The 25,345-nt window shown below is 43.0% G+C and overlaps 2 protein-coding genes across 4 annotated transcripts in view; one reads left to right on the top strand and one right to left on the bottom strand.

The window, feature by feature from the left end:
• RB1 (RB transcriptional corepressor 1) overlaps positions 1-25,345 on the top strand; it is a 286,970-nt gene that overhangs the window by 161,536 nt on the left and 100,089 nt on the right. The gene's annotated exons all lie outside the window — the stretch shown is intronic.
• LPAR6 (lysophosphatidic acid receptor 6) lies at positions 13,571-15,821 on the bottom strand. Its single transcript, XM_044288476.1, has one exon. It carries the CDS (start codon positions 15,387-15,389, stop codon positions 14,349-14,351), a length of 1,041 nt encoding a protein of 346 aa, XP_044144411.1. The 5' UTR covers positions 15,390-15,821; the 3' UTR covers positions 13,571-14,348.

The following is a 25,345-nucleotide window of genomic DNA, read 5'->3' as shown; positions in this document are numbered from 1 at the left end:
CCGGCCCAATAGAAAATGAATGGAGGGCAGCTGTGCATGCGCAGTGTGCCCTCCTTCACTTTCGGGGCTTCGTTCTCGATATCCTAGGGATATGCCCCCATTGTCCATTATAAGACAACCCCTTTAAAGCTGGAGATTTTCAGTGGATCAATCTGCTGTGTGTGGCCAGAGTCCATGGTGTTGACTTAGCCTCCAGATCTTTTATCTCTGAATCTGAAAAATAAGTCTTAGGGCTCTTTCACACTTGCGTTCTTTTCTCCTGGCATAGAGTTCCGTCGTCGGGGCTCTATGCCGGAAGAATCCTGATCAGTTTTATCCTAATGCATTCTGAATGGAGAGAAATCCGTTCAGGATGCATCAGGATGTCTTCAGTTCCGGACCGGAACGTTTTTTGGCCGGAGAAAATACCGCAGCATGCTGCGCTTTTTGCTCCGGCCCAAAGATCCTGAACACTTGCCGCAAGGCCGGATCCGGAATGAATGCCCATTGAAAGGCATTGATCCGGATCCGGCCTTAAGCTAAAGGTCGTTTCGGCGCATTGCCGGACCTGACGTTTAGCTTTTTCTCAATGGTTACCATGGCTGCCAAGACGCTAAAGTCCTGGCAGCCATGGTAAAGTGTAGCAGGGAGCGGGGGAGCAGTATACTTACCGTCCGTGCGGCTCCTGGGGCGCTCCAGAGTGACGTCAGGGCGCCCCACACGCATGGATGACGTGATCGCATGGTACGTCATCCATGCGCATGGGGCGCTCTGACGTCATTCTGGAGCGCCCCGGGAGCCGCACGGACTGTAAGTATACCGCTCCTACTATGGCAACCAGGACTTTAATAGCGTCCTGGCTGCCATAGTAACACTGAACGCATTTTGAAGACTGATCCGTCTTCAAATGCTTTCTGTTCACTTGCGTTTTTCCGCATCCGGCGTGTAATTCCGGCAAGCGGAGTACACGCCGGATCCGGACAACGCAAGTGTGAAAGAGGCCTTATCTGTTATGAGACAGTGACAGGTCTCACGCAGGTTGGAGGCAAGGAAGGGGTGAATAGTGCGGTCCACGCCCCTATTCCACAACAGGTGAGACCAGCTGGATGTAGTCAGGCTGGCATAAAGCACCTCCCAGGGTGTCAGAAAGGGGGGGAAGTGTGTTACCTGTAGACAGAGGTCCGGAGGCTCTGTCTGTGTGGTCTCAGCTGGGCAATGCTGAGGGACCACGAGGCTGGGAGATAGCCTGGAGTTGGGGGACGCAGCAACGCCTGGTAGGGTTGCAGGGCCATAGTCAGGCAGACTACTGTGCCCCAATCCCCCACAAGAAACAGTGAACTGGAGACTGTGGGCGTACTGTGCTCTGTACAGCCAGGAGGCTGTGGGACATTGGCTGACAAAGCTGCATGAGTTCACAGGGTGTGAACTGTAACTTAGGTGAGTTAGGAAACTCTGTGTTAATTAGAGCCTAGCCGGGCAAGTGTTTATTATTTTATGTGGATGTCACATGTGTTAGGTGAAGCTGCGACTTCCTGATGACCTGTATTGGTTGGAGTGTAAAATAAATGCACTGTTTGGACCTGAAACCTGGTGTCCTAAAGTCATATCTGTGAGAGTGACCCCCTGAGAAGAGCTAACCCGCCACACTGTGGAGACCCCACCTCACAAATAACATGTTGATATTTATATTTAAACAAAAACCATAAAGTCCTGCAGTTTTCACACTGACCACTTCCTGCCTGTAATGAGATCACCTCTGTATGGATAAGCCAGGATCCTCCATTCACAATGGGTGATTGTCGACGCTTATCTATTCTTTCCTTGTACAATGACCTCTGCACAGATCACAGAGCATGCCTAGTGTCCTTCAGTCTATTGTGTCTATGCAAAGAAAAGAAAATTGGGGGTCAGTCAGCACATCCCAGTGCGCAGGTGCACATCGCCATGGCTAAAAGCACAAAAGCAAAGCACAAACGATGCAATAGCACTCTGCAAACAAAAATAGAAAAGTAAATGCTATTGTGCCATACTCACTATAGGAAAATTTAAAATTCTAATGCTGCGTTATAAATGTGAGATTCTTGGCAAATACATTTTGTACAAATTTATTTGTGCCCGTCTGCCGGTGTCAAGGCGATCTTAAGACGGGAACCTAACACTAAATACTATATTTACTTGTGCCATACCGGCCTCCATTGCATTCAGGGAATGCCAAGAATCTCACATTTAAAACGCAGCATTAGCATTTTACATTTTCTATAGTGAGTATGGCACGATTGTATTTACTTTATTATTTGTGTTTGCAGAGTACTGTTGCATTGTTAGCATTGTGTCTATGGCCCATAGGGCTGCCGTAAAGCAATTTCCTAATGCTTTCTAAATGCAGTTAAGAACAGCTCAGGCAAGATGGCCGCCCCATGATAATGTTCAGGAAATAAAAATTTTTTAAAAATCTACAATCAGAAAATAAAAGCATATTAGAGAAAAGATGTCGCTATCTGGTTTTACCTAGCAGATAACATTTTTATTTGTAGTTCAAACCAGATAGTAACACACGTCCCTTTTTTTTTTTTATCAGTTTTTATTTTCTGATTGCAGATTTATTTATTTTTTATACTATTTCCTGAACATGATTGCATGAGCTGTTTGAATATATTGACATAGAAAATTTAAAATAACATAATCAAATGTTCTTAAAAGATTATTAAACATAAAAATGTTAAACAATAGGTCATTTTCTGATGACACATTCCCATTAATCATCTCCTGCTAGTGTCTTGATGCAAGATACCACAGGGCACCTTCAGAGGTCTTGTGGGGTTATTAGGCAGGTGCTTCTGTTGTGATGGCTGACTGAGACATTTCTTCTGTGCCTACTAGTTCTTTCATGATTAGCCTGTCCAGCACTGATTATTTGAATAGTACTGAATCTGCCGAGAACGACTGGTTCAGCCAGCAGCCTAATGTATATAGGGAGTTCCCGACCCTCCCATGGCAGATGTTGGGGCAGAGAAGGATCGGCTGAAGTTTATCTTTACCTGATCCTTTTGTTCTCCCAGGAGATAAGCCACTGGAAGTGTCTGGCAGAGGCTTTCTCCCGTCTCTCAGTTGAATACACATACAGGTTTGGCCAACCTGTATGTGTATGAAGGACTCGAGAGAGATGGCTGTCAGACGAACGATGGTTCAGCCAACAGATATTGGATGTATATGGCCGCCCTTAGAATGTAATCTTATGCTCTCCAGCTCCATAGTTCTGTGACTGATATTTTTGGGCTCCGGAAAGGTCTTGTCTCATGCTCACAAATGACAATTCGTCACCCTTTGTGTTTGTTTCCTGTTGCTGGGCAGCAGGGTGAAGGTTACATGTAATGATTTCGTCGTCCTACTAATATTGTTGCTACTAGTATTCATTTAATAATCGGGGCTGGACAAGTCCCAGGAGTTTAGTCAAAGTCTAGAAATGTGCAAGTGGCGCTTACGTTTGGTTTGTTTTCTGGTGATGCCTGTGGCATTTCTCGCTCCTTGGCCTCTTAAAGAAAAATAAATTCTGGTCCGTTTACACGAGGCGGCTATCCAGTATACTTTCCTTCTGGATTTTGTGGGCAGAACATCAGCAGAGTGTTACAATGGTAACAATGTATGAGATTCCCATCCACATGCTGTGGATAAAATCTGCACATAATTTTAAATGCACAGAATGGCAATTTATGGCGTGGATTTCACCCTTTGCGACGCATAGTAAAATCAGCGGCAGATCCTCAACATTATCTGCATTTAAAACATAAAGATTTAACTGAAAATTCTGCTCTGAATCCACAACAGATTTTTTTTTTTTTTTTGTTATAGCTCCCTGGGCTATACTCGAAAAATTCGAATATCGTGCAAGAGTCCATTTATTTCAGTAATGCAAATTAAAAGGAATTGCATTAATGCAGCTTAAAATTTGAATTATGTGAAAAGCTTCAATATTCTAGGCTCAGTGTCACACTCTAGTCAGCTGATTAGTCCATACCCCCTAAGCAAAAGGAACCTCAAAATTGTGACTTTGGGGTTTCATAAGCTATAAGCCATAATCATCCAAATTATAACAAATAAAGGCTTGAAATATCTCGCTTTGCATGTAATGAGTCTGCACGATATTCTAATTTTTCGAGTTTCACCTGTAGCAATGCTACCCCTGAGACTATTGTATGCCTGTGTGATTATGTGAAGATTAACAAGAGAACAAGCCTTGTACAAGGTATAGTATAATCTCTTTCCACACCCTTTTGGGTGTACAATATTGGTGATTATATGTAGATGCAGATGATGTGTGAACTCTGCACATTGCAGGGCAACGTGTTGGTGCAGCAGGTGACTCATTTATTCTAATAAGGTAATGGGTTAGGTAATCCTCAAGTGTAATATGACGTCTATGGAATCATGTATGGGGGGGGGGGGTAGCAGAGATGCAGAAATGTTGTGTTGGCTTGTGTTATAAAAAAATAAATAAAAAATTGTTTAAGGGCTCATGCATACACACAGTTGGGGGACCGTTCCTCATTATGTTAATGTTAAGAAGCTTATGACTTGAGCTGAAGAGAGGAGGCCTGAGTTGTGGGACCTTGAGACTCACCGTGACCTTGCAGGACTGGGGTCCTTAGGCTCGAATCGGACCAAGGGCAACATCTGCATGGAGTTTGTATGTTCTACTCTTGTTTGCGTAAGTTCTCTGGTTTCCTTCCACACCCCGAAGACATACTGATAGGGAACTTAGATCATGAGCCCCACTGGGCACAGCAAGTGATAATGTCTGTAAAGCGCTTAAGAATATGTCAGTGCTATATACATGAGTAAAAAAAATAATAATAATAAGCAACTTTTTGAAGCTGAGTGAGAAGAGAAGGACTTAAGAAAATTGTTAAGTGTAAGAAAACAGACTGTTTCTGTATATAAAACTGAAAAACTGGACAAACAGAATGAAAAAGGATGCAAAACAGATGCAACTGGGAAAGAAACGGGCAGTAAAAGGGGCCCTGTCATGTATGAAAAACTATTTGAAAGCTGACAGAATACACTAAAGTAAAGTATAGTGAGCCCTTCTCTTGATCTAGGTGCTTACTGATCTGTCAAGTAGAGCAATCTAACACAGATTTTTCTATGAAAAGTTTAAATATGGACATTTATAATATAGGGATCATGTCTTTTTTTGTAGATTTCCTGTCACTAATCCTATTGAAGAGCACTTCAGTCAGCCTCTCCCTGGTTTGACACAGTTGCTTACACATAAAAAAGTCCATAAAATTCCCTGATGTTTAGTCTATGGCAGCTGAACTATGACATCTTTTTCTTGATAGCAGACATGAGGTATCAAACATATTTGTTTTTTTTAAACCCTCTATCCGTTGTTCCCATGAAGATAAGGGGTGCCCTTCTAGCTGTGCTAGTAAACATCCATGCTCTGCTGACTTGAGCATGCACATTTGTATAGGGGAAAGCACAATTTTGGCAGCTTACTGCCTGCCGTCTATACAGAAGTGAGTTCCTAGGAACCACAGTTTTTCACTGTATGAGCAGATAATGGTCACAAAGAATTAAGGTGGATTTACACGGCCCGATAAGCCATAGATTTTTGGGAGGAAGCGTTCAGTTCCTGACAGTTGGCTGCTCGTTAAGAGGAGGGGAAGCTCTGCATGTCCTCATACATCTGCATTGTTTCTGGGCAGCAGATCACTGTTTAGACCTCACAATCTGCTGCCCAAATATCATAATTTAATTGCCTGCACTAACGACAGTTTCACCCGATAAACGGGCATTCCGCTCGTTCAAGGGTTAATCGGCTGCACATTTAGACTGGCAAATTGTCAGGATCACAGGAACATTCGTGCCTGCTCAAATATTGGCCATGTAAATCCTACTAAAGGCTGCTTTCCCACAGGATTTTTAGTGAAGGCTATCAACGGCACAGTTACACGGTCTAATTACTGGTAACAAGAGTTCACACCCAATAATTGGCACAAATTTCAAAGGGCCCTAAGAGAGGAAAACTATTTATTAAAGGGAACCTGTCACCCAAAAATCGCCTATTAAGCTGTTTACAGTACCTTATAGTGCTGTATACTCGTTTCCTGATGCACTTTTTGTTAGTTTTGCAGCATGTATGCTCAGTCAGAAATCGATGTTATATTCAGCTGCTGCCCCGTGCTTCAAGTCAGGCTTGAAGTCACGGGGGCAGCGGCCTCGGCGTCTTACATGGCCCTCTCCCCGCCCCCTGCCTCTGTGACTGACAGCCGAAATCCGATTCCGGGACCGCGCTCAACGGCCGCATGCGCAGTAAAGGGCGGCAGGAGCGCGGTCCCGGCTGCCGCGCGTACTACGCGCCGTCTTACTTTCGCCGCACTGCGCATGCGCCCGACATCCTGTATCAAACGCGCCCGGCATCTGGGCGCGGGCGCGTTTGATACAGGATGTCGGGCGCATGCGCAGTGCGGCGAAAGTAAGACGGCGCGTAGTACGCGCGGCAGCCGGGACCGCGCTCCTGCCGCCCTTTACTGCGCATGCGGCCGTTGAGCGCGGTCCCGGAATCGGATTTCGGCTGTCAGTCACAGAGGCAGGGGGCGGGGAGAGGGCCATGTAAGACGCCGAGGCCGCTGCCCCCGTGACTTCAAGCCTGACTTGAAGCACGGGGCAGCAGCTGAATATAACATCGATTTCTGACTGAGCATACATGCTGCAAAACTAACAAAAAGTGCATCAGGAAACGAGTATACAGCACTATAAGGTACTGTAAACAGCTTAATAGGCGATTTTTGGGTGACAGGTTCCCTTTAAATAATCCCACAATAGATGCAGATGTATGCCTTATGTCTGTGTCCTGGCAGGAGGTCTGAATGATTCTTCATGAATACTTTATTGGTAATATCTTGAAAACCTTTGGAAACATTTCCACACCTATGTGTATATGATATTAGAAGATCCTATAAACCTAATTTGACTCCACTAGTCTAAAAAAAAAAGTTAAAACCATAGCTGTTTGCAGAGTACCAGCTTTTTTTTCTTATAGAGGTTTCTCATTGCGCTTTGCGTTTTGCTCCAGGAAAGATATCGGCACACACGAGTCACCCAGCAGAGGCTAAAAGAGTGTCCTGTTTTGTTACTCAACATGCGCTTTATGCAGTTCGCTTACATTTCCGAAATCTTGGTGTTTATGAACGTTCTGTTCACTTGGATCTGACCCACCCAGTAAAAAAGCAAGTCAGAACTATGAAGAGACTCGCATAATATGTTATCCTATATATTCAGTGTATTCATTTATGTGTTTTATTCCAGCACTGAATCATCCAGGCTAAACCCAGCTAGGGGTGTGACCCTCCCAATGTTTAACTCCACAAGTACAAACAGGCCTTTTGTGGCACAACCCCAGAGACACCAGCTTAACACCTGCATTATTATTGCAGTAGTAATAAGCAAGGTGTTCGGTTATTTTTGCTTATTGGTATTTGAAGTGCATTTTATTGATAAATTGGTATGTATATTTTGTAATACAGAAGCGTAATACTGTTCAATGTAGGAGAATCTGATTCAGTGGTCTGCAACAGTTATGAAGTTGAAGCATTAGTTTAAAATGTTTGTTGTAATATTATTAGGACATGATCATGCTGTATTAATCAGCACCGAAATTATCTTCCCATTGCTTTCAGTAGGAATCTGCAGCATTTTTTTTTACGGGTGCAGCTTCAGAAAAGGTCATGGAGTTAGCTCTACTTTAACCTTTATCTTTATGTTAAAATACAGTCCCTGACCACAGTTGGACCCACAGTGTCCGCTGTTTACGCTAAGGTCAGTTAAGTTTCAAAGATCGGCCGCATAAGGCCTCATGCACATGATCGTATCCATTTTGCGGTCCTCAAACAGTCCATCAGACCGGATGCTAGAGAGCGGGGTTAGTTAGTAATGAGTAGATGGAACTGTATTCCTGATACTATGATAATGTACAGGGGTATACATGGAGGATCGGCCCACTGTATTCATGTCCATCTTTAGGATGTACTGCAGCCATTTTGTTGTGTACCACATTTGTTGCCCACATACAGTATGTTGTCTCCTTGTATCCCCCATACAGTATATTGTCAACCTTGTTGCCTGCCGCCCCATAGAGTACAGGTGAAACTCGAAAAATTAGAATATCGTGCAAAGTTCATTTATTTCAGTAATGCAAGTTAAAAGGTGTAACTAACATATGACAGACTCATTACATGCAAAGCGAGAGATTTCCGGCCTTTATTTGTTATAATTTGGATGATTATGGCTTATAGCTTATGAAACCCCAAAGTCACAATTTTGAGGTACCCGTTGCTCAGGGGGTATGGATTAATTGCCTAATTCAAATTTTTAGAGATTCACCTGTGTAATGCCTCCTTGTGGCCCCCATACAGTGTAATGCCTCCTTGTGGCCCCCATACAGTGTAATGCCTCCTTGTGGCCCCCATACAGTGTAATGCCTCCTTGTGGCCCCCATACAGTGTAATGCCTCCTTGTGGCCCCCATACAGTATAATGCCTCCTTGTGGCCCCCATACAGTGTAATGCCTCCTTGTGGCCCCCATACAGTATAATGCCTCCTTGTGGCCCCCATACAGTATAATGCCTCCTTGTGGCCCCCATACAGTATAATGCCTCCTTGTGGCCCCCATACAGTATAATGCCTCCTTGTGGCCCCAAGTGTTTTTTTCTTCTTCTTTGAAATGGGTATTTATTGTGATATATATCGTTATTGCAATAAATTTCCTAAGTATAGTTATCGTGAGAATATTTATGATATCGCCCAAACGTGCACAGAGGCCTAATGCAAATCATTTAAAAGATTGAAGATCGGTGACTAAATGCAGGAGAACAAAAGCTTTTGTGTGTGTATAAATATATATCTCAAATCTTTTATGGACATTATGAAGACAGTAGTATCATTTTTCTTCCTGTGCACGTTCATATGTAGCCTGTAAGTCTTCAGTCTCGCTGTCAAACTAGCTTCTATATTCTCAGTGTCCTTATCTGTAGTACTGCTGCACTGACACCACTTAGGGATATCTCTTTAAATTGTGTACTGCATCTGGCGTCATGTTTGGATTACTGCACTGTAAATCATGGCTCTGTTTCTTCTCAGTATAGCATGCAATATTTAAGGTTTAAGATATAGTTCAAATCTGCATAAAAATTCAGTAGGGGAACGTAGTCTAAACAAACGAAACAAAAATGACGTTGATCCACACACCAACTTTATGTGCGTCTTTGTTTAGACCGTTTGACACGATCGGGACTTTTCAGAATGAGTTGTGATTGAGGTTCTCAACGTCATGCGGTATATTGTATATAGAAATAGCAGAAGTTCTTCAATCTGGGGGTTAAGTAGTTTGATTTGCAACACATCCTTTTGTGCACATGATATTGCTCAAGCATGTCTACACCATTTTAACAATTTCTGATTAGTTTTTTTATGTAAACACTGTGGGAATATTATTCCACTACCTAATAAATACAGTTGGAAAAGTAATACGGTTCAAAATGTATATTGTGACATCACCATTTCATTCTTATAAAGAATTAGACAAAGTAAAGGTGAAAGAACCTTTCTCTGTAGTTGTGGATTCATGACCTACTTTTATGACCTAATTCTGTTGAATGAAAGGGGTTATTCTGCCTCAAACATTTATCCCAATCCACAAGATGGGGGATGTGTCTGATCAGAGCCAGGTCTGACCATTTGGGCCCCCAGTGATCACAGAAACTGGGGTGTTGTGTTACACCGTTTTATATAAAGTGACAGTCATGCATGCACACGGTTTGTAATGGGACCACCCCTTTTAAAGGGGTTGTCTGAGATAATTAAAAGTTTTAAACAAGACCATGGATGGTATGAAATTGAAGAAAAAAAAAAAAAAGCTATCCTGAGGATAGCTAATCAATACTATGCCTTTTTCTCCAGAGCTGTTCTCTGCGCCTCTGTTCTGGTCCTGCCTCTGCTTGCAGCGGTGACGAGCCAATGTGTACGGTAGGTGACCGCTGCAGTCAATAACTGTCCTCAGCGGTCATGTGCTCTACACCTGCACGTCAACCCTGGCACTGGAGAAAGAGGTAAGCATACTTTTGACCATACAGGGGCTTGTCCAAGATTTTTTTTTAAAATATCTTGGACAACCCATGTAAATGTATAATCATGTTTAGAAGAAGCAGGTTTTCTATGTGAGTTGACTACAAATTAAATATTTTTATGACATTTTAAAAAACTGCTGTGAATATCAAGACGTCATGGCATTTTTTACAAGGGTTTCTAATATCTTTTTTTTTTCTTTTTCTTCTTATTTTGTGTTTTTATAGCGTTTTTAAATTTCTATAGAGAAGCCTTTTGGGGAAAAAACCCAGCCATTCCCAAAGCATGCTGCATTTTGAAGTAAATGACTATGTAAACGTGCCATGGACTATAAAGTTACATCTGGTTGCAGCTTTTTTGACCGTGAAAATTACTAAGAAAGCTGTATTCAGATACGATTTCCTCTCAGAAACCGTGATGGGTAGCCATTGAATAGGGCTAATCCGCATTTAAATCCATAGCATATAAACTGCTAAGCCATTGTAGAAATAAGGTCTGCCACAGATACAGGCCGATAAAACAATTGATTGTCAGGAGGCAAGCGTTCCCTCCTCGCTAGCTGTGGACACCGCCGCTATTACGTGCAGTGATTTCCTGCGTGCATACTGAATAGTTGTCCCCATACTGAATAGTGTCTTTGCCATAAATAGCAGCGTTGAACAGGAATAGAGAAGGGAGACAGCACATGCGCACTGTGCGTACCCTCTCCTCATACAGCTGATCTGTGGGGGTGCCGGTTGTCGGACCCCCGCCGATCTGATATTGATGACCTATCCTGAGGATAGCTAATCAATACTAAAAGACCGGAGAACCCCTTTAATAATCAGAATTTCCCTTTGAACGAGCGTTTGCAGCAGTATTACACTGCAAGATGATCCCTAACTAACGTTTATCGGCCAATGTAATACAGCCTTAAGTGTAATATCCAAGCTTTCTGACAATGCATTAATGCTGATATTCTAACACCCCATTGTATACAGAGAACTTTGTTTGAAAGCCTGAAAATACCAGTCGGAACAAGCCTGTAATCCTTATAGCACAATTGAGCTGTTCATGCATGCAGCCATTTCCTCTGCACCATTGAGTGGCCCAACTGACCATCAACTATTATCAAGTGTCCAGATAATCAGGCGTTTTATATATTATAAAAGAGCTGTATATATTCTTTATGGTTTAGCAGTTGGTACCCAATCTGTGCTCTGGTCAGTCATTCATTTTGAGGTTTGCATCATGTTTTGTAACATGATGCCTTTTCTTTGTCATATTCTGAATCCACTTATCTCCATATAGTAGCTATTGAGTCTTCTGCTGCAGTGGACATGTGTGTTATTTAACACTTCCACTCTGGGTCATGTTCTAATTGTGATGGCAAGCACAATTTATGTAGTTTAGGCCTCATGCACACAGCCATGTTTTGGGGTCCACAAATCGTGGAACTTCAAAACATGAGAAAACCCCTTTCTCCGTCAAGAGAAAAGTCCTATTCTTATCCACAAAACAGACAAGAATAGGACCTATTCAATTTTAATTTTTTTGCGGGGCTGTGGAATGAACTTATGGATGCAGACCGCACACAGGTGTGCTGTCTACATCTTTTGCGGGCCCCTTTAAGATGAATGGGTCCGCCTCGGCTCCCCCCAAAAAAGCAGATTGGGTGCTGACCGAAATTTACAATCATGTGCATGAGGCCTCAGTGTTGGGTTCAGACACAGGTTTCTGTGTCAGTTTTTGGAGCCAAAGCTAAAAGTGGATCCAGCAGGAAGGAGGAGTATAAGGCTACTTTCACACTTGTGTTTTGGCTTTCAGTTTGTGTTTTGGCTTTCAGTTTGTGTGATCCGTTCAGGGCTCTCACAAGCGGTCCAAAACGGAGCAGTTTTGCCCTAATGCATTCTGAATGGATAAGGATCCGCTTAGAATGCCTCAGTTTGCCTCCGATCAGTCTCCATTCTGCTCTGGAGGTGGACACGGCCTGCAGTGTTTTGCTGTCTGCCTGACGAAACTTAGCCAAACGGATCCGTCCTGGCGCACAATGCAAGTCAGTAGGGACAGATAAGTTTTTTCTCTGGCACAATAGAAACCGGATCTGTCTCCCATTGACTTTCAATGGAGTTAATGACGGATCCGTCTTGGCTATGTTACAGATGATACAAACTGATCCGTTCATGACGGATGCATGTGGTTGTATTATTGTAACGGATCTGTTTTTGCAGATCCATGAGCCTAAGGCCTCATGCACACAACGGTTTTTTTTTTTTTAAGGTCTGCAAAAACGGGGTCCGGGATCCGTGACCGTTTTTTCGTCCGTGGGTCTTCCTTGATTTTTGGAGGATCCACGGACATGAAAAATGAAAAAAAAAAAATCTAAGTCAAGTTTGCCATTGAAATGATAGGAAAAAACGGACACGGATCACGGACACGGATGACAATCTTGTGTGCATCCGTGTCTTTTCACGGACCCATTGACTTGAATGGGTCCGTGAACCGTTGGCCGTGAAAAAAATAGGACAGGTCATATTTATTTCACGGCCAGGAAACACGGATCACGGATGCGGCTGCCAAACTTTTTCCACGGACCCATTGAAAGTCAATGGTTCCGCGAAAAAAAAAAACGGAAAACGGCACAACGGCCACGGATGCACACAACGGTCGTGTGCATGAGGCCTAAGTCTTAATATTTTACATTCCCTTCCAACCCACTTCTGTATCTGCTCAATACAGCTGCTTCAAAAGCCTGTGTGTGACTCTACCCTAATACACCTTGCTAAAGAGTACCAGGCTACTCCTAATTTTGGACATTTTTTACAGGTTGGGTCACTTGTACTACTAAAGTCCTTGAAGCACAGTGAGCTTGTGCATGCGTGCTTTTAACCCAGTAATCCCTACAGATCTATGATATTACTATGCATTTACAATGTAAATGAAGTAAAGACATTTACTGGTACATTTTCTGTGCAGTCCTAGTAAGGCGAAACCAAATTAACAAGAGCTGGAGATATGCTGAAGCCTTTTATGTTCAGCAGGGCTAACACCCTGGAGCAGAGCGGCTTTTGTTCTATAGCTCCAGAAGACCAGGACATTGAATTGATTAGTGGAAGCATGTGGGTGGATGGTAAGGGAAGGGAATTCAGCTGGAAGAAAAAAAAAATAATGACTTGAACACTGACCTGCATGTGCACATCACCTTTTCCCATTTGCCCTTAGGAAAAGGAGTTGCTTGAACTTAGTAATAATGCATCTTTGGCATGTCTTAACAGAGCAGACATTTCCTGAGCGAACTCCTTCAAGAAGTGATTAATCATATGCCCAGATTTCACGCAGACGGTCTCTTTTTTGGACTCCATGTCATGAATTTATTTGGGTCTAATACCTTATTCTGGGCATCGAATGAACTATTTATTTTTTTACAAATTAATCTCTCTGCTCTAAGAAACATCCCAGTGTGAAAAAAAATACTCCTGTCAGAATGTTAGATTGAAGAAAGTTTAATGGAAGTATCAGCCGAGCAGTTTGTCCTGGTTAAAGTGCCAGCTTAAAATACATTCACCAGTCACTATTCAGTGCAGTAGATTTGCATATACAGTGTTCATAAAGAGCATGAGCCAAGTCAAATACTATATTTATGCTCAGTAATATACTAAATAGAATTGCCTTCTGTAAGAAGGATAAAGACAACATTTGACCTCCTTTACTCCCAGAACTTAAAATCAATCAGGGACAAAGACGCTGAGAGTCCATAGACTGTCAGCAAGTAGCCGCCATTTGCACCAATAACAAGACTTTCTTGAAATAAAATAGTTGTTTCATTTCAATCAAATACTTTCAGGTAAAGCCAGCACAACCACATATGTACATGATTATACAGTTTTAAAGAAATTAAGACTGCCAGCTGACACCTCTGGCTCTAAAGTACATGAGGCAGCAGGCAGCTACAGCAGCATGTTGTTTTACATAGCACTTCTGCCTTTTATTGGTTGTATAAGATATCACACCAGATTTCCCCTCCTCCATGCCTTCCGATGTTATCCAGACCCCACTGGATGCTTCTTGATACAACACTTTACAATACAGAAAATGAGTAGTTGGGTACCATAGATTTTTCCACATTTTAGCAAAACAGAAAAGCTTTGTTATAGGCAACCAGGTTTTTAACAGGGTTTGGCTTGTTAGATCCTGCAACCATGTTCTCTGCTGTAGTAATCCAGGTACAAGGATTTCTCTTTGTTTCACTCCAAATCATCTAGACATCATATTGTAGACTCATTTTCAAATATTTTTGCTTTCAGAGTTTGTAAGCCATGCTGAATGAAATTTTCTGTAGCCAAGGTTTCGGAGAAGTGAGAGTCCTTCCTCATCGGTCGGTTCCTCTTTTTGATGGAGTTTTGAATAGTCTCAGACGTGAAGTAGTAGATGATGGGGTCAAAACAGCAGTTTGAGACTGCAATACACAATGTAATGGGGTACATAGTCCTGACTGCAGCCTTCACTGAGCAGTTGCTAAAAACCTGTGTTCTCATCAGAGAATAAAGCACCAAGTTGACATTGTATGGGATGAAGCAGAAGCAGTAGATGGCTAGGTGGACAACTATCATTTTTAGCACCTTAGTTTTGTTGAGCTTGCTTCTGCTTAAAGTAACTGGTTTCTTCAATGTCTTCAAAACCATAGTTGAACAGAAAACATTAAGGATGAGCGGTATGAAGAATCCCACTATTTCAATGAATATCACAATCTTTGACAGATATGTTTTCCAAGTATCCTCTGAAAAGTTCTCGAAGCAAGCCTTTGTAGCATTGTTTTTGTTATTTGCATTAGTTGACTGGAAAAAGCTGGACGAGGCACTGCCCATAAGAACAGTAAACCACACGGCCAGGCAGACAATTTTGGCATTCCTTTTTGTCCTGATGGTCTTGGACCGGAAAGGGTATACTATAGCCAGATACCGATCCACACTTATACAGGTGAGGAACAGAATACTGCCATACATATTTGTATAGAACAGCGTGACAGATATTTTGCACAGTATATCGCCAAAAGGCCAGTGGCGGGCTGCAAAGTAGAAAATCCGAAAAGGGAGCGTAAACACAAACAAGAGGTCGGAAATAGCCAGATTGATCATGTATGTCGTGGTCTCATTCCGCACTTTTAAGGAGCAAGTGAAAATGTACAAGGCAACGCAATTTGAGATGACTCCAAGAACAAACACCATGCTAAATACACATCCATACAAGGTGTACTTAAAGTTGTCATCAGCTGTACAGTTTGTGACCGAGATGTTATCGCTTACCATCGTAATTGGAAGTCCTAGAATCCCAGGAATATCTTTGGTCGTTCAGGTAAAATTTTCCTTTCCAAAGAAAGCTGTATCAGGCACTTGTATATGTAAAGTCATAACCATCTCCCATATTCCAGTTTATTACTTCCTCAGGATCCTCTCGCCCAGTACAGCTGCTGTCTTTACTGCCTAGCACCTAGCAGTTAAGGGTGAGACTGCCTGCTTCAGAAGCTGTTTCACAGGCGATGTTGAGAGAACACAGTACATTTTCAATGTCTTGTCTCTTAAGGAAATCCAAATATGCCCAGGGAGCTCTTGTGCTGCTTTCTGGTGATGTTTCCAGTGGAAACTTGTTGGCTTTCAGGAAGAAGGCACAGTTTTAGGTTGAGAAAGAATCCAGCGTGCTCGGATGTGTAATGCCTGTACAAGCGTCTGCTCCTTTGAAACCTTACACACAAAAAGCCTGAATAACACAGGAAGAGGCCGTCCCTAAACAAAGGCTAGACTCTGCCCAGTTTGTTTGCTTGCTCTGCTTTCAGTTTGATAAAGTCTTTAGGGAATATACCTGAGGGGATTGCAATTGACCAGCAAGAGATACTGCTGAGTGATCTGTTAACTCTTAAAGCTCTGTAGTGCATTTAGCCTACTAAAGCATATACTGTATACTTTTAGATCATACCACTTTGCACTTTTTGATTGGTATTAGTAATGTACCAGTCTTCAATGCTGTTTGTGGTCATGAAAAGTAGATTTAAAACTTTAGTACTTGGAAACTGTTTGGAGTTTGTCTAAAATATTCAATACTTTTGCCATACCAGGGGAATCTGCCAAGGCCCGATTATAACATTTTTATGTACCACTTTGGAAAATGTAAATGGCAACATCTTCCAAAATGTTTACGTTGGTTCTTTTAGTTTTCTTTAGCAGCTTGTTAACGATATTGGTAAATCAGCAATGTGTGTGAAATCAAATGGATTTTAGAATTCAAGTTTGCTTTTTCTTTTCCACTGGTTACTTTGTAGCCAGGAAAGATTTCACCTTGCCGAGATAAGATCCGTGCTGACCTCCTTGCCCTTCCTGAGCTGCCCTGCCACTTATCACCAGGTCAGAAAGCAGCTGGGGATAGAGAAAAGGATAAACATGTGTTGAGCCATCATTTCGGATTCCAGCCTCATCATTTTACACACTGTGTAAACAGTCCACAAGTCTTTTATAGAGGTTTCTTTATTCTTTTTGGTTTGCTTGTGTTTTAAAAGCATAAAACTCCTGTCATGGTTGTCACTTGTAAGTATATGGTTAATGACAAATCTGTGCCTTGTTGATACAACGTATTCATTGACATTTTCCTTTGATGCGTGTAATTCAAAGAAGAATTAGCATTGTAAAGATGTACGATATTTGCTTGAAATGTTACTTTCCTAGTATATTACCAGCTGATTAAGAAACAAAGAAGCCATAACCACAGTGCATTCCGAAATGGGCATCAGTGGATCCTTGTGATAAGCAACTTTCTGGATATACAAGGATAGTTTATGACCAGAACAGTGATTATAGAACTTGTAATACTGTATAATGAACTTTTTTTTAAGGCCACTTAAAACTATTTAGGGTGAGTAAAGCAAAAAAAAAAAATACAGTTGAGATCACTTTACATGGCTCAATGAAGCAAGTGATTGTCGGGAAGGAAGCGTTCCTTGCTGACAATCTCTTGCTCATCATTTGGGGCAAAAGTGGCTCCCTGAGACAGCTGATCAGCGGGGTGCCAGCCTCTCCTCTCCGCCGATGTGAAGATAGGTCATCATTATCTTTTCCAGGTTAACCCCTTTAAGTTCATAAAGAATGCTTATAGTGGATATATGGATGACACGTATTAATTAGGAAATTTCATGAGGAAAGAAGAAGTACGTTTATTTTCCCCATGACATAACCCCTTTAAGCTCTTAGTGCAGTTGGCTAACCATTTACATTTTAGATAGTGTTAGTGAACACAAAGGGTCATAAATGTATGGCACAAGGTTATGTTGAAGCTGACACTCTGCAGCAACCGATGGGATAACACAGATCCTGGTTGCTTAATCCCGTAGATGCTGCAGCCAGTAATGATTTTGCCATCTAAGGGAGGGGCCTCCCTCAGTTACCCCTTATGCCCCTGTGACAAGATCATCAGGTGCCAATAGGTATCTATAGCAGGTGGGGCCTAATGAAGACCACCAGGTCTGCTGCCTTTGTACTCCTGTTAAAGGCAGTGTTACACTGACATGCATAATACACAGCATTACAGAAGAAGTGCAGTGTAAAGCAATCGCATCATCAGATCCCCTAGTGACACTTGAAAAAAACTCAAAAATCCTTGTCCCATTACTAAATGTTTATATAAAAAACACATGCACATGATTATCACCGCAACCATAACTAGAACTATGAAACTATCATCCTGCATGTTGCTTGCTGTTAAATAATAAAAAGCAGCTTTTTTGTTTGTTTTTTGTGTTCATCCTGCCATCCCAAAAATGGAATAAAAAGTGATCAATAAAAGCTACAACTCATCTTGAAAAAAAAAAACAAAAACAAAAAAACTTCACTCAGCTTTGTCCAGTAAAAATAACATTTAGCTATGACAACACAAAAGCAAATAATTATTTATACAAGTTTTTATTGTGCAGAAAGTAGTAAAACAAAAAAAGGTTTTGCCAACAAGCTCTCCTATGTCAGTGGAACCATCAAGCAGTTATGGCAGGGGAAAAAAACAATATTGCCTTGTCCTGAAGGAGTTAATAAATAATACCTTCATGCTCCTCCATACTGCCTTCTGTTCCAGAGTGGAAGTTGATAGCAGTGGAAAAACATATTGAGCAGAGCACCTGACGTTTTATTCTGAATTAAGGGTCCCGTCACCGAATAAACAACAAACATTCAACAAGGTTTAATGGCTTTCATATCTCAGAGATGGGAAATATTAACCCACAAATGCATGAATGTGAGGAAGATGGAAGATTTTTACATATGTATGTATAACCGTCCCCCATGAGACATGTTGGGGATCATATATGTTTGATTTGAACATACCTCATCATTAGTTCTTCTGGGAGAAAAGACTTAAATGTTTGAATGAAAAAATCTGAATACGGGCTCATGCACATGACAGTGTCCGTATGACGATTCGCAAACCACTGATCCGTAGAATACGGACACCTTCTGTGTGCAGTCCACATTTTTCCCATTAAAAGAAATGGCTATTCTTATCTAAAAAACTAACAAGAATAGGACATGTTCTCTAATTTGCGAAACGGACATATGGATGCGCACAGCACATGGATGACATTTTTTGCATGCGCAGTTAATCGGTCTGTGGGAAATCTGTTAAAAAAATTTTTTTTTTAAAGTGCATCAGTCACGGATGCAAAACACGGTCATATGGAAATGAGACGTGTGTCGCCACCTCTGTTTGCATATGGGGCACTTGTTTTCAGAAAACGCTTCTATGACCTGCTAGGGGTAGCACCATACACTTAGTGGGCATACAAACAGATCACGTATAAAGCTCCATTAACATGGCTGCAGGGCTGCTGTGTCTGTGGTGGGGAAAGCAAACTGCAGTGGTTCCGCAAAAACACGGGCATCGTCTTGAATGGGTCGGCGATCAGCAAGATACTGCAAAAGATAGGAGATGTCCTATTTCTTGCTGAGTGGAAGCATTGACCCAGCGCTGTGGGGTTTACACGGCCGGTGCCTGTGTTTTGAGGACATGCGGTTGTTTTTGGTCTGCAACACAGTGGGAGCACGGTAGTGTGCATGCCCTCTAATAAGGGAACCTTTCTTCAGGCCAGTATGTCTTTGTAGTCTGCGAGGAAAGCTGAGTACCCGGAGGAAACCCACACAAATACGGGGAGAACATACAAACTCCATGCAGATGGTGACCTTGGTCAGATTCAAACCTAGGACCCCAGCGCGGCAATGCACCAGTGCTAACCACTGAGCCACTATGCTACCATTAACTGCAAATGCTAGTTTTAAGAGACTGGATCCAATTCTGTTTTAACACTAAATATACAGCTTGTATACCAAGCCATATAAAAATATACGCTTAAGTATAGGAACTCTGGTGTAGTTCAGGCAAAAACTTTTTTTTTTTTTTAAGCTGGCAGTGTTTTAACTTGTATTTTCAGAATGTTAATTGGCCAGTGATGTAAGGAATATGTGACTTTTTCAATGGCTTTTGTTGTGTCAATTTAAGGTTTGCTACAGCAGTGTGTTTAATGCATCGTTGATTTAACATTTGCTACATCTGCAAATATTATGCAATCCTCATAAGAAAGCAGCATCACCAAAATTGGAGACTGCTGATCCTCCCGTACTAATGTTTCCTCCACTATACAATATTTGAAATATGAGGCAGCACTCCAAACTGAAGATATAAAAAGTGAGGTTCTTTTATTATTTTCCATATGCAAAGTATAAACCCAGCTCTGTGTGCCTTTTTCAAGTCTCTCATGATCAAAAAAAAAAAAGCCCAGTAGAGCAGAATGGGAATGTCATCAGAAAATGACCTGCTGTTTAAATTACTTTGTTTAACATTATATTTTTTTTATATATATATTTTAAATTTGCCATGTCACTTTTTTATATTTAAACTAAAACAAAAAATCCTGCCGTTTTTGCACTGGCCACTATGTCTAATAATGGGCACCACTTCTTGGTTTGTATCGATCTTGTTACAGCAGTTAACTCATTCTAATCCTGGCTGAAATTAAATCACCTCTGTGTATAGATAACACAGGATCCACCATTCACAATAGGTGATTGTCAGAGCTTATCTATTCTTTCCTTGTGCAGTGACCTATGCACAAGTCACAGAGCAGGCCTAGAAATCGTTCCCAGGTAAGTCAATAGGGTCTCCCTTCCCCCGATCCATTGTGTCTATGGCCCATGGGGCTGCCAGATAGCATTTACACAGTATAAAAAAAATTGCTATTAAGAACAGCTCAGGCAAGATGGCTGCCCCCATAATATTAAGGAAATAAAATTTTTGAAATCTGCAATCTAATATATAAAGCTGAGTGTATGTATGCATGTCCACTAAAGGAATCCGCATCGTCGTATTTACAATAATGAAATTTGGCACACAGGTACATCAGGTGTCCGGGAAGGTTTTAGACCAGGTCTCAGCTCTCTAGGGCGTACCATTCCTAACATAGTCCCCCAAAATGCATTAGCCAATAGAAGTTTGGTCACATGACCCTTATCAGTCAATAGAAGCTTGCAGGCCCTTCAGCCTCCACATACAATTTTACTCCAGGTTTCCATAACAACCCAGTCATTTTTCTTCACTGCTGTAGGAGAGCTTTAAAGGAAATCTGTCACCAGGATAATCGCTATGGAAGTAAAGCCATGGCCTAATAGCACTTAGTACCTTATTTCCAGATGTGCCTTTGTTCCAGCAATAGATGTTTTTATCCTCTGAAAATCCAGTTTATTTGGTATGCAAATGAGCCAGTAAGGTGCCCAGAGGGGCATTACTGTTGCAGGAAGGAGCCCAGACACGTCCCCTGCCACAATGTGTCCGCCCTCAAAAGATTTAAAACCCCGCACCCAGGTCCCGCTAAGCGACGCCCCCTCCCACTCCTGAGCCAACAGGGATTGAATAAATGAAGGTAAAAATCAACTGTCAGGTGCAGGGGTGAGAAGGAGGGTGACTTTCTCCCTGCAGCTTACACTCAGACAACACAGTGCTGCTGTCTTAGAGTGAGCTGTTCAAAAGGACAAGCCCCCAATCCAGTTAGGCCACGCCCCCCACTCCTCAATTGAGATTGAAAAAATGAAGTTAAAAATCAACTTCTAGGTCCCGCTAAGTCATGCTCCGATCTGGTTTGGCCACGCCCCCTCCACTCCGCCGACGGGGATTGAAAAAATGAAGGTAAAAATCAACTTCTGTCAGCTGCAGAGGTGGGAGGGAGGGTGATTTTCTCCCAACAGAACACACTCAGACAGTACGGTGCTGCTGTCTTAGGCCTCATGCACACAACCACTTTTCGGGTCCGCATCAGAGCTGCAGTTTTTGCAGCTCGTGTGCGGACCCATTCACTTCATTGGGGCTGCAAAAGATGCGGACAACACTCCGTGTGCTGTCCGCATCCGTTGGTCCGTTCCGAGCCCCTGCAAAAAAAATATAGCATGTCTACAATGGGTGGTTTGTGCACTGCAAAAAACTGAACTGTCGTGTGCATGAGGTCTTAGAGTGAGCTGTTCAAAAGAACACGCCCCTGATCCAGTAAAGGCCACTGTTAAGGGGGCGGGTATGCTGTGAAAGTCACTGTTTAAGGGGAAGGCTGCTGTAAAGGTCAAAGTTAAGGGGGTGGAGGTCCAATTTGAAGTGAGGGGGCACTGTGAGCTGTGCGCTGCAATTGGCCAGCGCTGCAGCCTAGGAGAAGGAGACACCCACAGGACAAGGGAAGACCCGCCTACTATAACTTAAGAAGCAAACGTACCGGAGCCTATAACGGGAGAACGGAGCGGCGCCCGGGGATAATATTAAGTGCGGTGAGATCCCCGGGCGCCGCTCTATATAGCAGCATACTCAGTTCACATTGTTTATACAAGTGAAAGGTCCTCTTCAAATGAAATAGATTACATATACCGGAGCAAAGCCGGGTCCTTCAGCTAGTCAGAAAATAAAAATAGATTAGAAAAAAGGAGATGTTACTATCTGTTAGATAAAATTTTTGGTGACACATTTCCTTTAAAATGCTGCATATCAAATAAAGAATACCGTATTTTATTTTTAAATTTGAGTGCCAGCTTATATTTAGAATGTACACACATTGACAAAAATATAACTCTCAGAAATGTTGGATTGCTGCAAAACATTGGCATGCAGTTATGTATCAGGCAGATATGCAAATTATTACAGGTGTGGTCTGATGAAACACTGGGTCTCGCCATAAAGTGCTTTTCCAGTTGACCTATAAAAAGACTCCCAGAGGCTACTTTTGGGTAGTGTTCCTCTTAGTGTGAGACCATTGACTGGTAGGCATGTCTTTAAGACGGACTTGAAGACATTTTGCCCAGCTCAGACTTTTGAGAGGCCATGCATCATTGGACTGAGAGAAGCTGTTTGGAAGTTTCGACGAATTGGCCTCCATCTAGGCCATTCTGACCTAGTTGTTAGGAGGTGTTGGAATCAATGGTTATGTTGGGACAAAAACATGACTAACGGGCTCTGGGTGAGCCACACAAGACTACCAGTAGAGGATCATTTAATCCACCAACAAGCAGCTCCCACATTTTGGTTGTCCACCATCTAGACACAGATTTGATTTATGCACTTATATAGCAGCGCTGTTATATTCTGCAGCGCTATAGTCAAACTGTATATACATACAGACATTAGCATCAAGCTGTCCCCAATGGGGCTAACAATGTAAGTTTCCTATCAGTATGTTTTTTGGAAAGTGGGAGGAAACCAGAGTACTCAGAGGAAACCCACGCTGACCATTTCCAGCTGGCTTATTTAAAGGGGTTGTCCGGGTTCAGAGCTGAACCCGGACATACCCTTATTTTCACCCCGGCAGCCCTCCTGAGCCTGGCATCGGAGCATCTCATGCTCCGATGCGCTCCCGTGCCCTGCGCTAGATCGCGCAGGGCACAGGCTCTTGTGTTTTCAATAACACACTGCCGGGCGGTAACTTCCGCCCAGCAGTGTGTTCGGTGACGTCACCGGCTCTGAGGGGCGGGCTTTAGCTCTGCCCTAGCCGTTTTACTGGCTAGGGCAGAGCCAAATCCCGCCCATCAGTGCCGGTGACGTCACCGGGCTGCCTGTCAGCCCCATAGAGAGCCCGGTATGTCACCGGAACTCAGAAAAATGCCTTTGCCGTGCGCGATTTAGTGCAGGGCAAAGGAGAGCATCGGAGCATGAACTGCTCCGATGCTCATGTCAGGGGGGCTGCCGGGGTGAAAATGGAGGGATGTCCAGGTTCAGCTCTGAACCTGGACAACCCCTTTAATATCAGAGTCATGTCTCAAGGCTTATTTAAAGAGCTGAACATTGACTTACAGGATAGCTGCCTTACATCTGGTGGCATTAGAGGCAGAGCTTGTTAACAGCTCATTTACATCCCTTTCTTCGCAGAATTCCAGAGGAGCATGAATGGCCTATAAGTCTCCTCACGCCGATTAAGGCGCTCTCTCCCCAAGGAGAGAGAGTACCTCCCAAACCCAGGTGCTTAGCAGAAGCAGATTCAGTGTCATAGTACCCATTACATGTTCTGCCATTTACAGGCATCCACGGTCACCTTTTGTTTGCTGTAGTGTCGTGAACAAGAAACCTGAACTGCTGTAGTTTGGAGCTGTATCCTCTTTAGTGATGAATCCAGGTTCTGTTTGTGGTTCTAGATGGTTGGGTTCAAGTATGGAGGGTTGGTGGTGAGTGCTTCAATCCTGCCTTCGCTGTGGAATAACACACCGATCCAATTGTGGGTGTGATGATCTGGGGAGCCATTGCATACGACAGTCAGACACCCCTAATAGTGAAACGAGGGACACCCAGAGGCCATGTGTTGCTTTCATGGCAGGGATTCCTACTGGCATTTTTTAGCAGGAAAATTGGTGCTGGGTTTCCCAGGAATATGTCCGCCAGATTGTAGATTGCAACACTTCCTTGGCCTGCCCAAATTTATCGCCAATTCAGCAATTATGGGACCACCTGGAATATCATCTTTGGCAACCTAAGAGTTTGCAGGATCAGCTGCAACATGTGCCACAGGATACCATACAGAACCTGTATGCCTCCATGTCATCTTGTGTGTGTGTGTGTGTGTGTGTGTAACTCTAAAAATTTGAATATCGAGCAAAAGTCTATTTATTTCAGTAATGCAAATTAAAAGTAATTGCATTAATGCAGCTTAAAATTTTGTGAGTTCAATACTCTAGGCTCAAAGTGACACACTCTAGTCAGCTAATTAATCCATACCCGCTGAGCAAAGGGTACCTCAATCTGGCTTGCATACCGTATTTTTCGCCCTATAAGACGCACCTAGGTTTTTGAGGAGGAAAATTGAGAAAATATTTTGAACCAAAAGGTGTGCTTTTAGTGGGTTTTGAACTAATGGTAGCCTGTGAATGACACTAATATGGGGGATCTGTGGATGATGCACTGTTATGGGGGATCTGTGGATGACGCACTGTTATGGGGGATCTGTGGATGACGCACTGTTATGGGGGATCTGTGGATGACGCACTGTTATGGGGGATCTGTGGATGACGCACTGTTATGGGGGGGGTGTCTGCGGATGACGCACTGTTATGGGGGGGTGTCTGCGGATGACGCACTGTTATGGGGGGGGGTGTCTGCGGATGACGCACTGTTATGGGGGGGGTGTCTGCGGATGACGCACTGTTATGGGGGGTGTCTGCGGATGACGCACTGTTATGGGGGGTGTCTGCGGATGACGCACTGTGCAGTCACTGTATTCTATTGCATTGGGCCCTGCTCATTGTACTAATCATATCTACTGTAACTGCAGGTAATGTTTAACTATAGAATATGTTCGATCCAGCAGCCTGTACTTACGAGCATAGGAGGGCGGGGCGGGCACTGGCAGCGTAACTCACTACGTCACGTGCCTGCGCCACCTGCTATATTCATAAAGTGGGCGGAGCAGGCACGTGACGTAAGAAGTTGCGCTGCCAGTGCCCGCCCAGCCTCCTGCCTGCTATGCCGCGTAAGTACAGGCTGCTGGATCGAACATATTCTATAGTTAAACATTGCCTGCAGTTACAGTAGATATGATTAGTACAATGAGCGGGGCCTGGTGCAATAGAATACAGTGACTGCACCGGACCCCCGCTGCTATTAAAAAAAACTAGTGTAGATGTCAGCCCCCACCCCCTGTATTGGGGGTCATTCACAGACCCTCCACAGTTGATCTATTTTCACCAAGCTGCTTGGCAATTGCCCCGTAGCCCTTTCCAGCCTT

This window comes from Bufo gargarizans, chromosome 3, assembly GCF_014858855.1.
Source record: "Bufo gargarizans isolate SCDJY-AF-19 chromosome 3, ASM1485885v1, whole genome shotgun sequence".
Taxonomy (NCBI): domain Eukaryota; kingdom Metazoa; phylum Chordata; class Amphibia; order Anura; family Bufonidae; genus Bufo; species Bufo gargarizans.
Note: the sequence above shows the minus strand (reverse complement) of the source record. Positions and strands in the feature narration are given on the sequence as shown.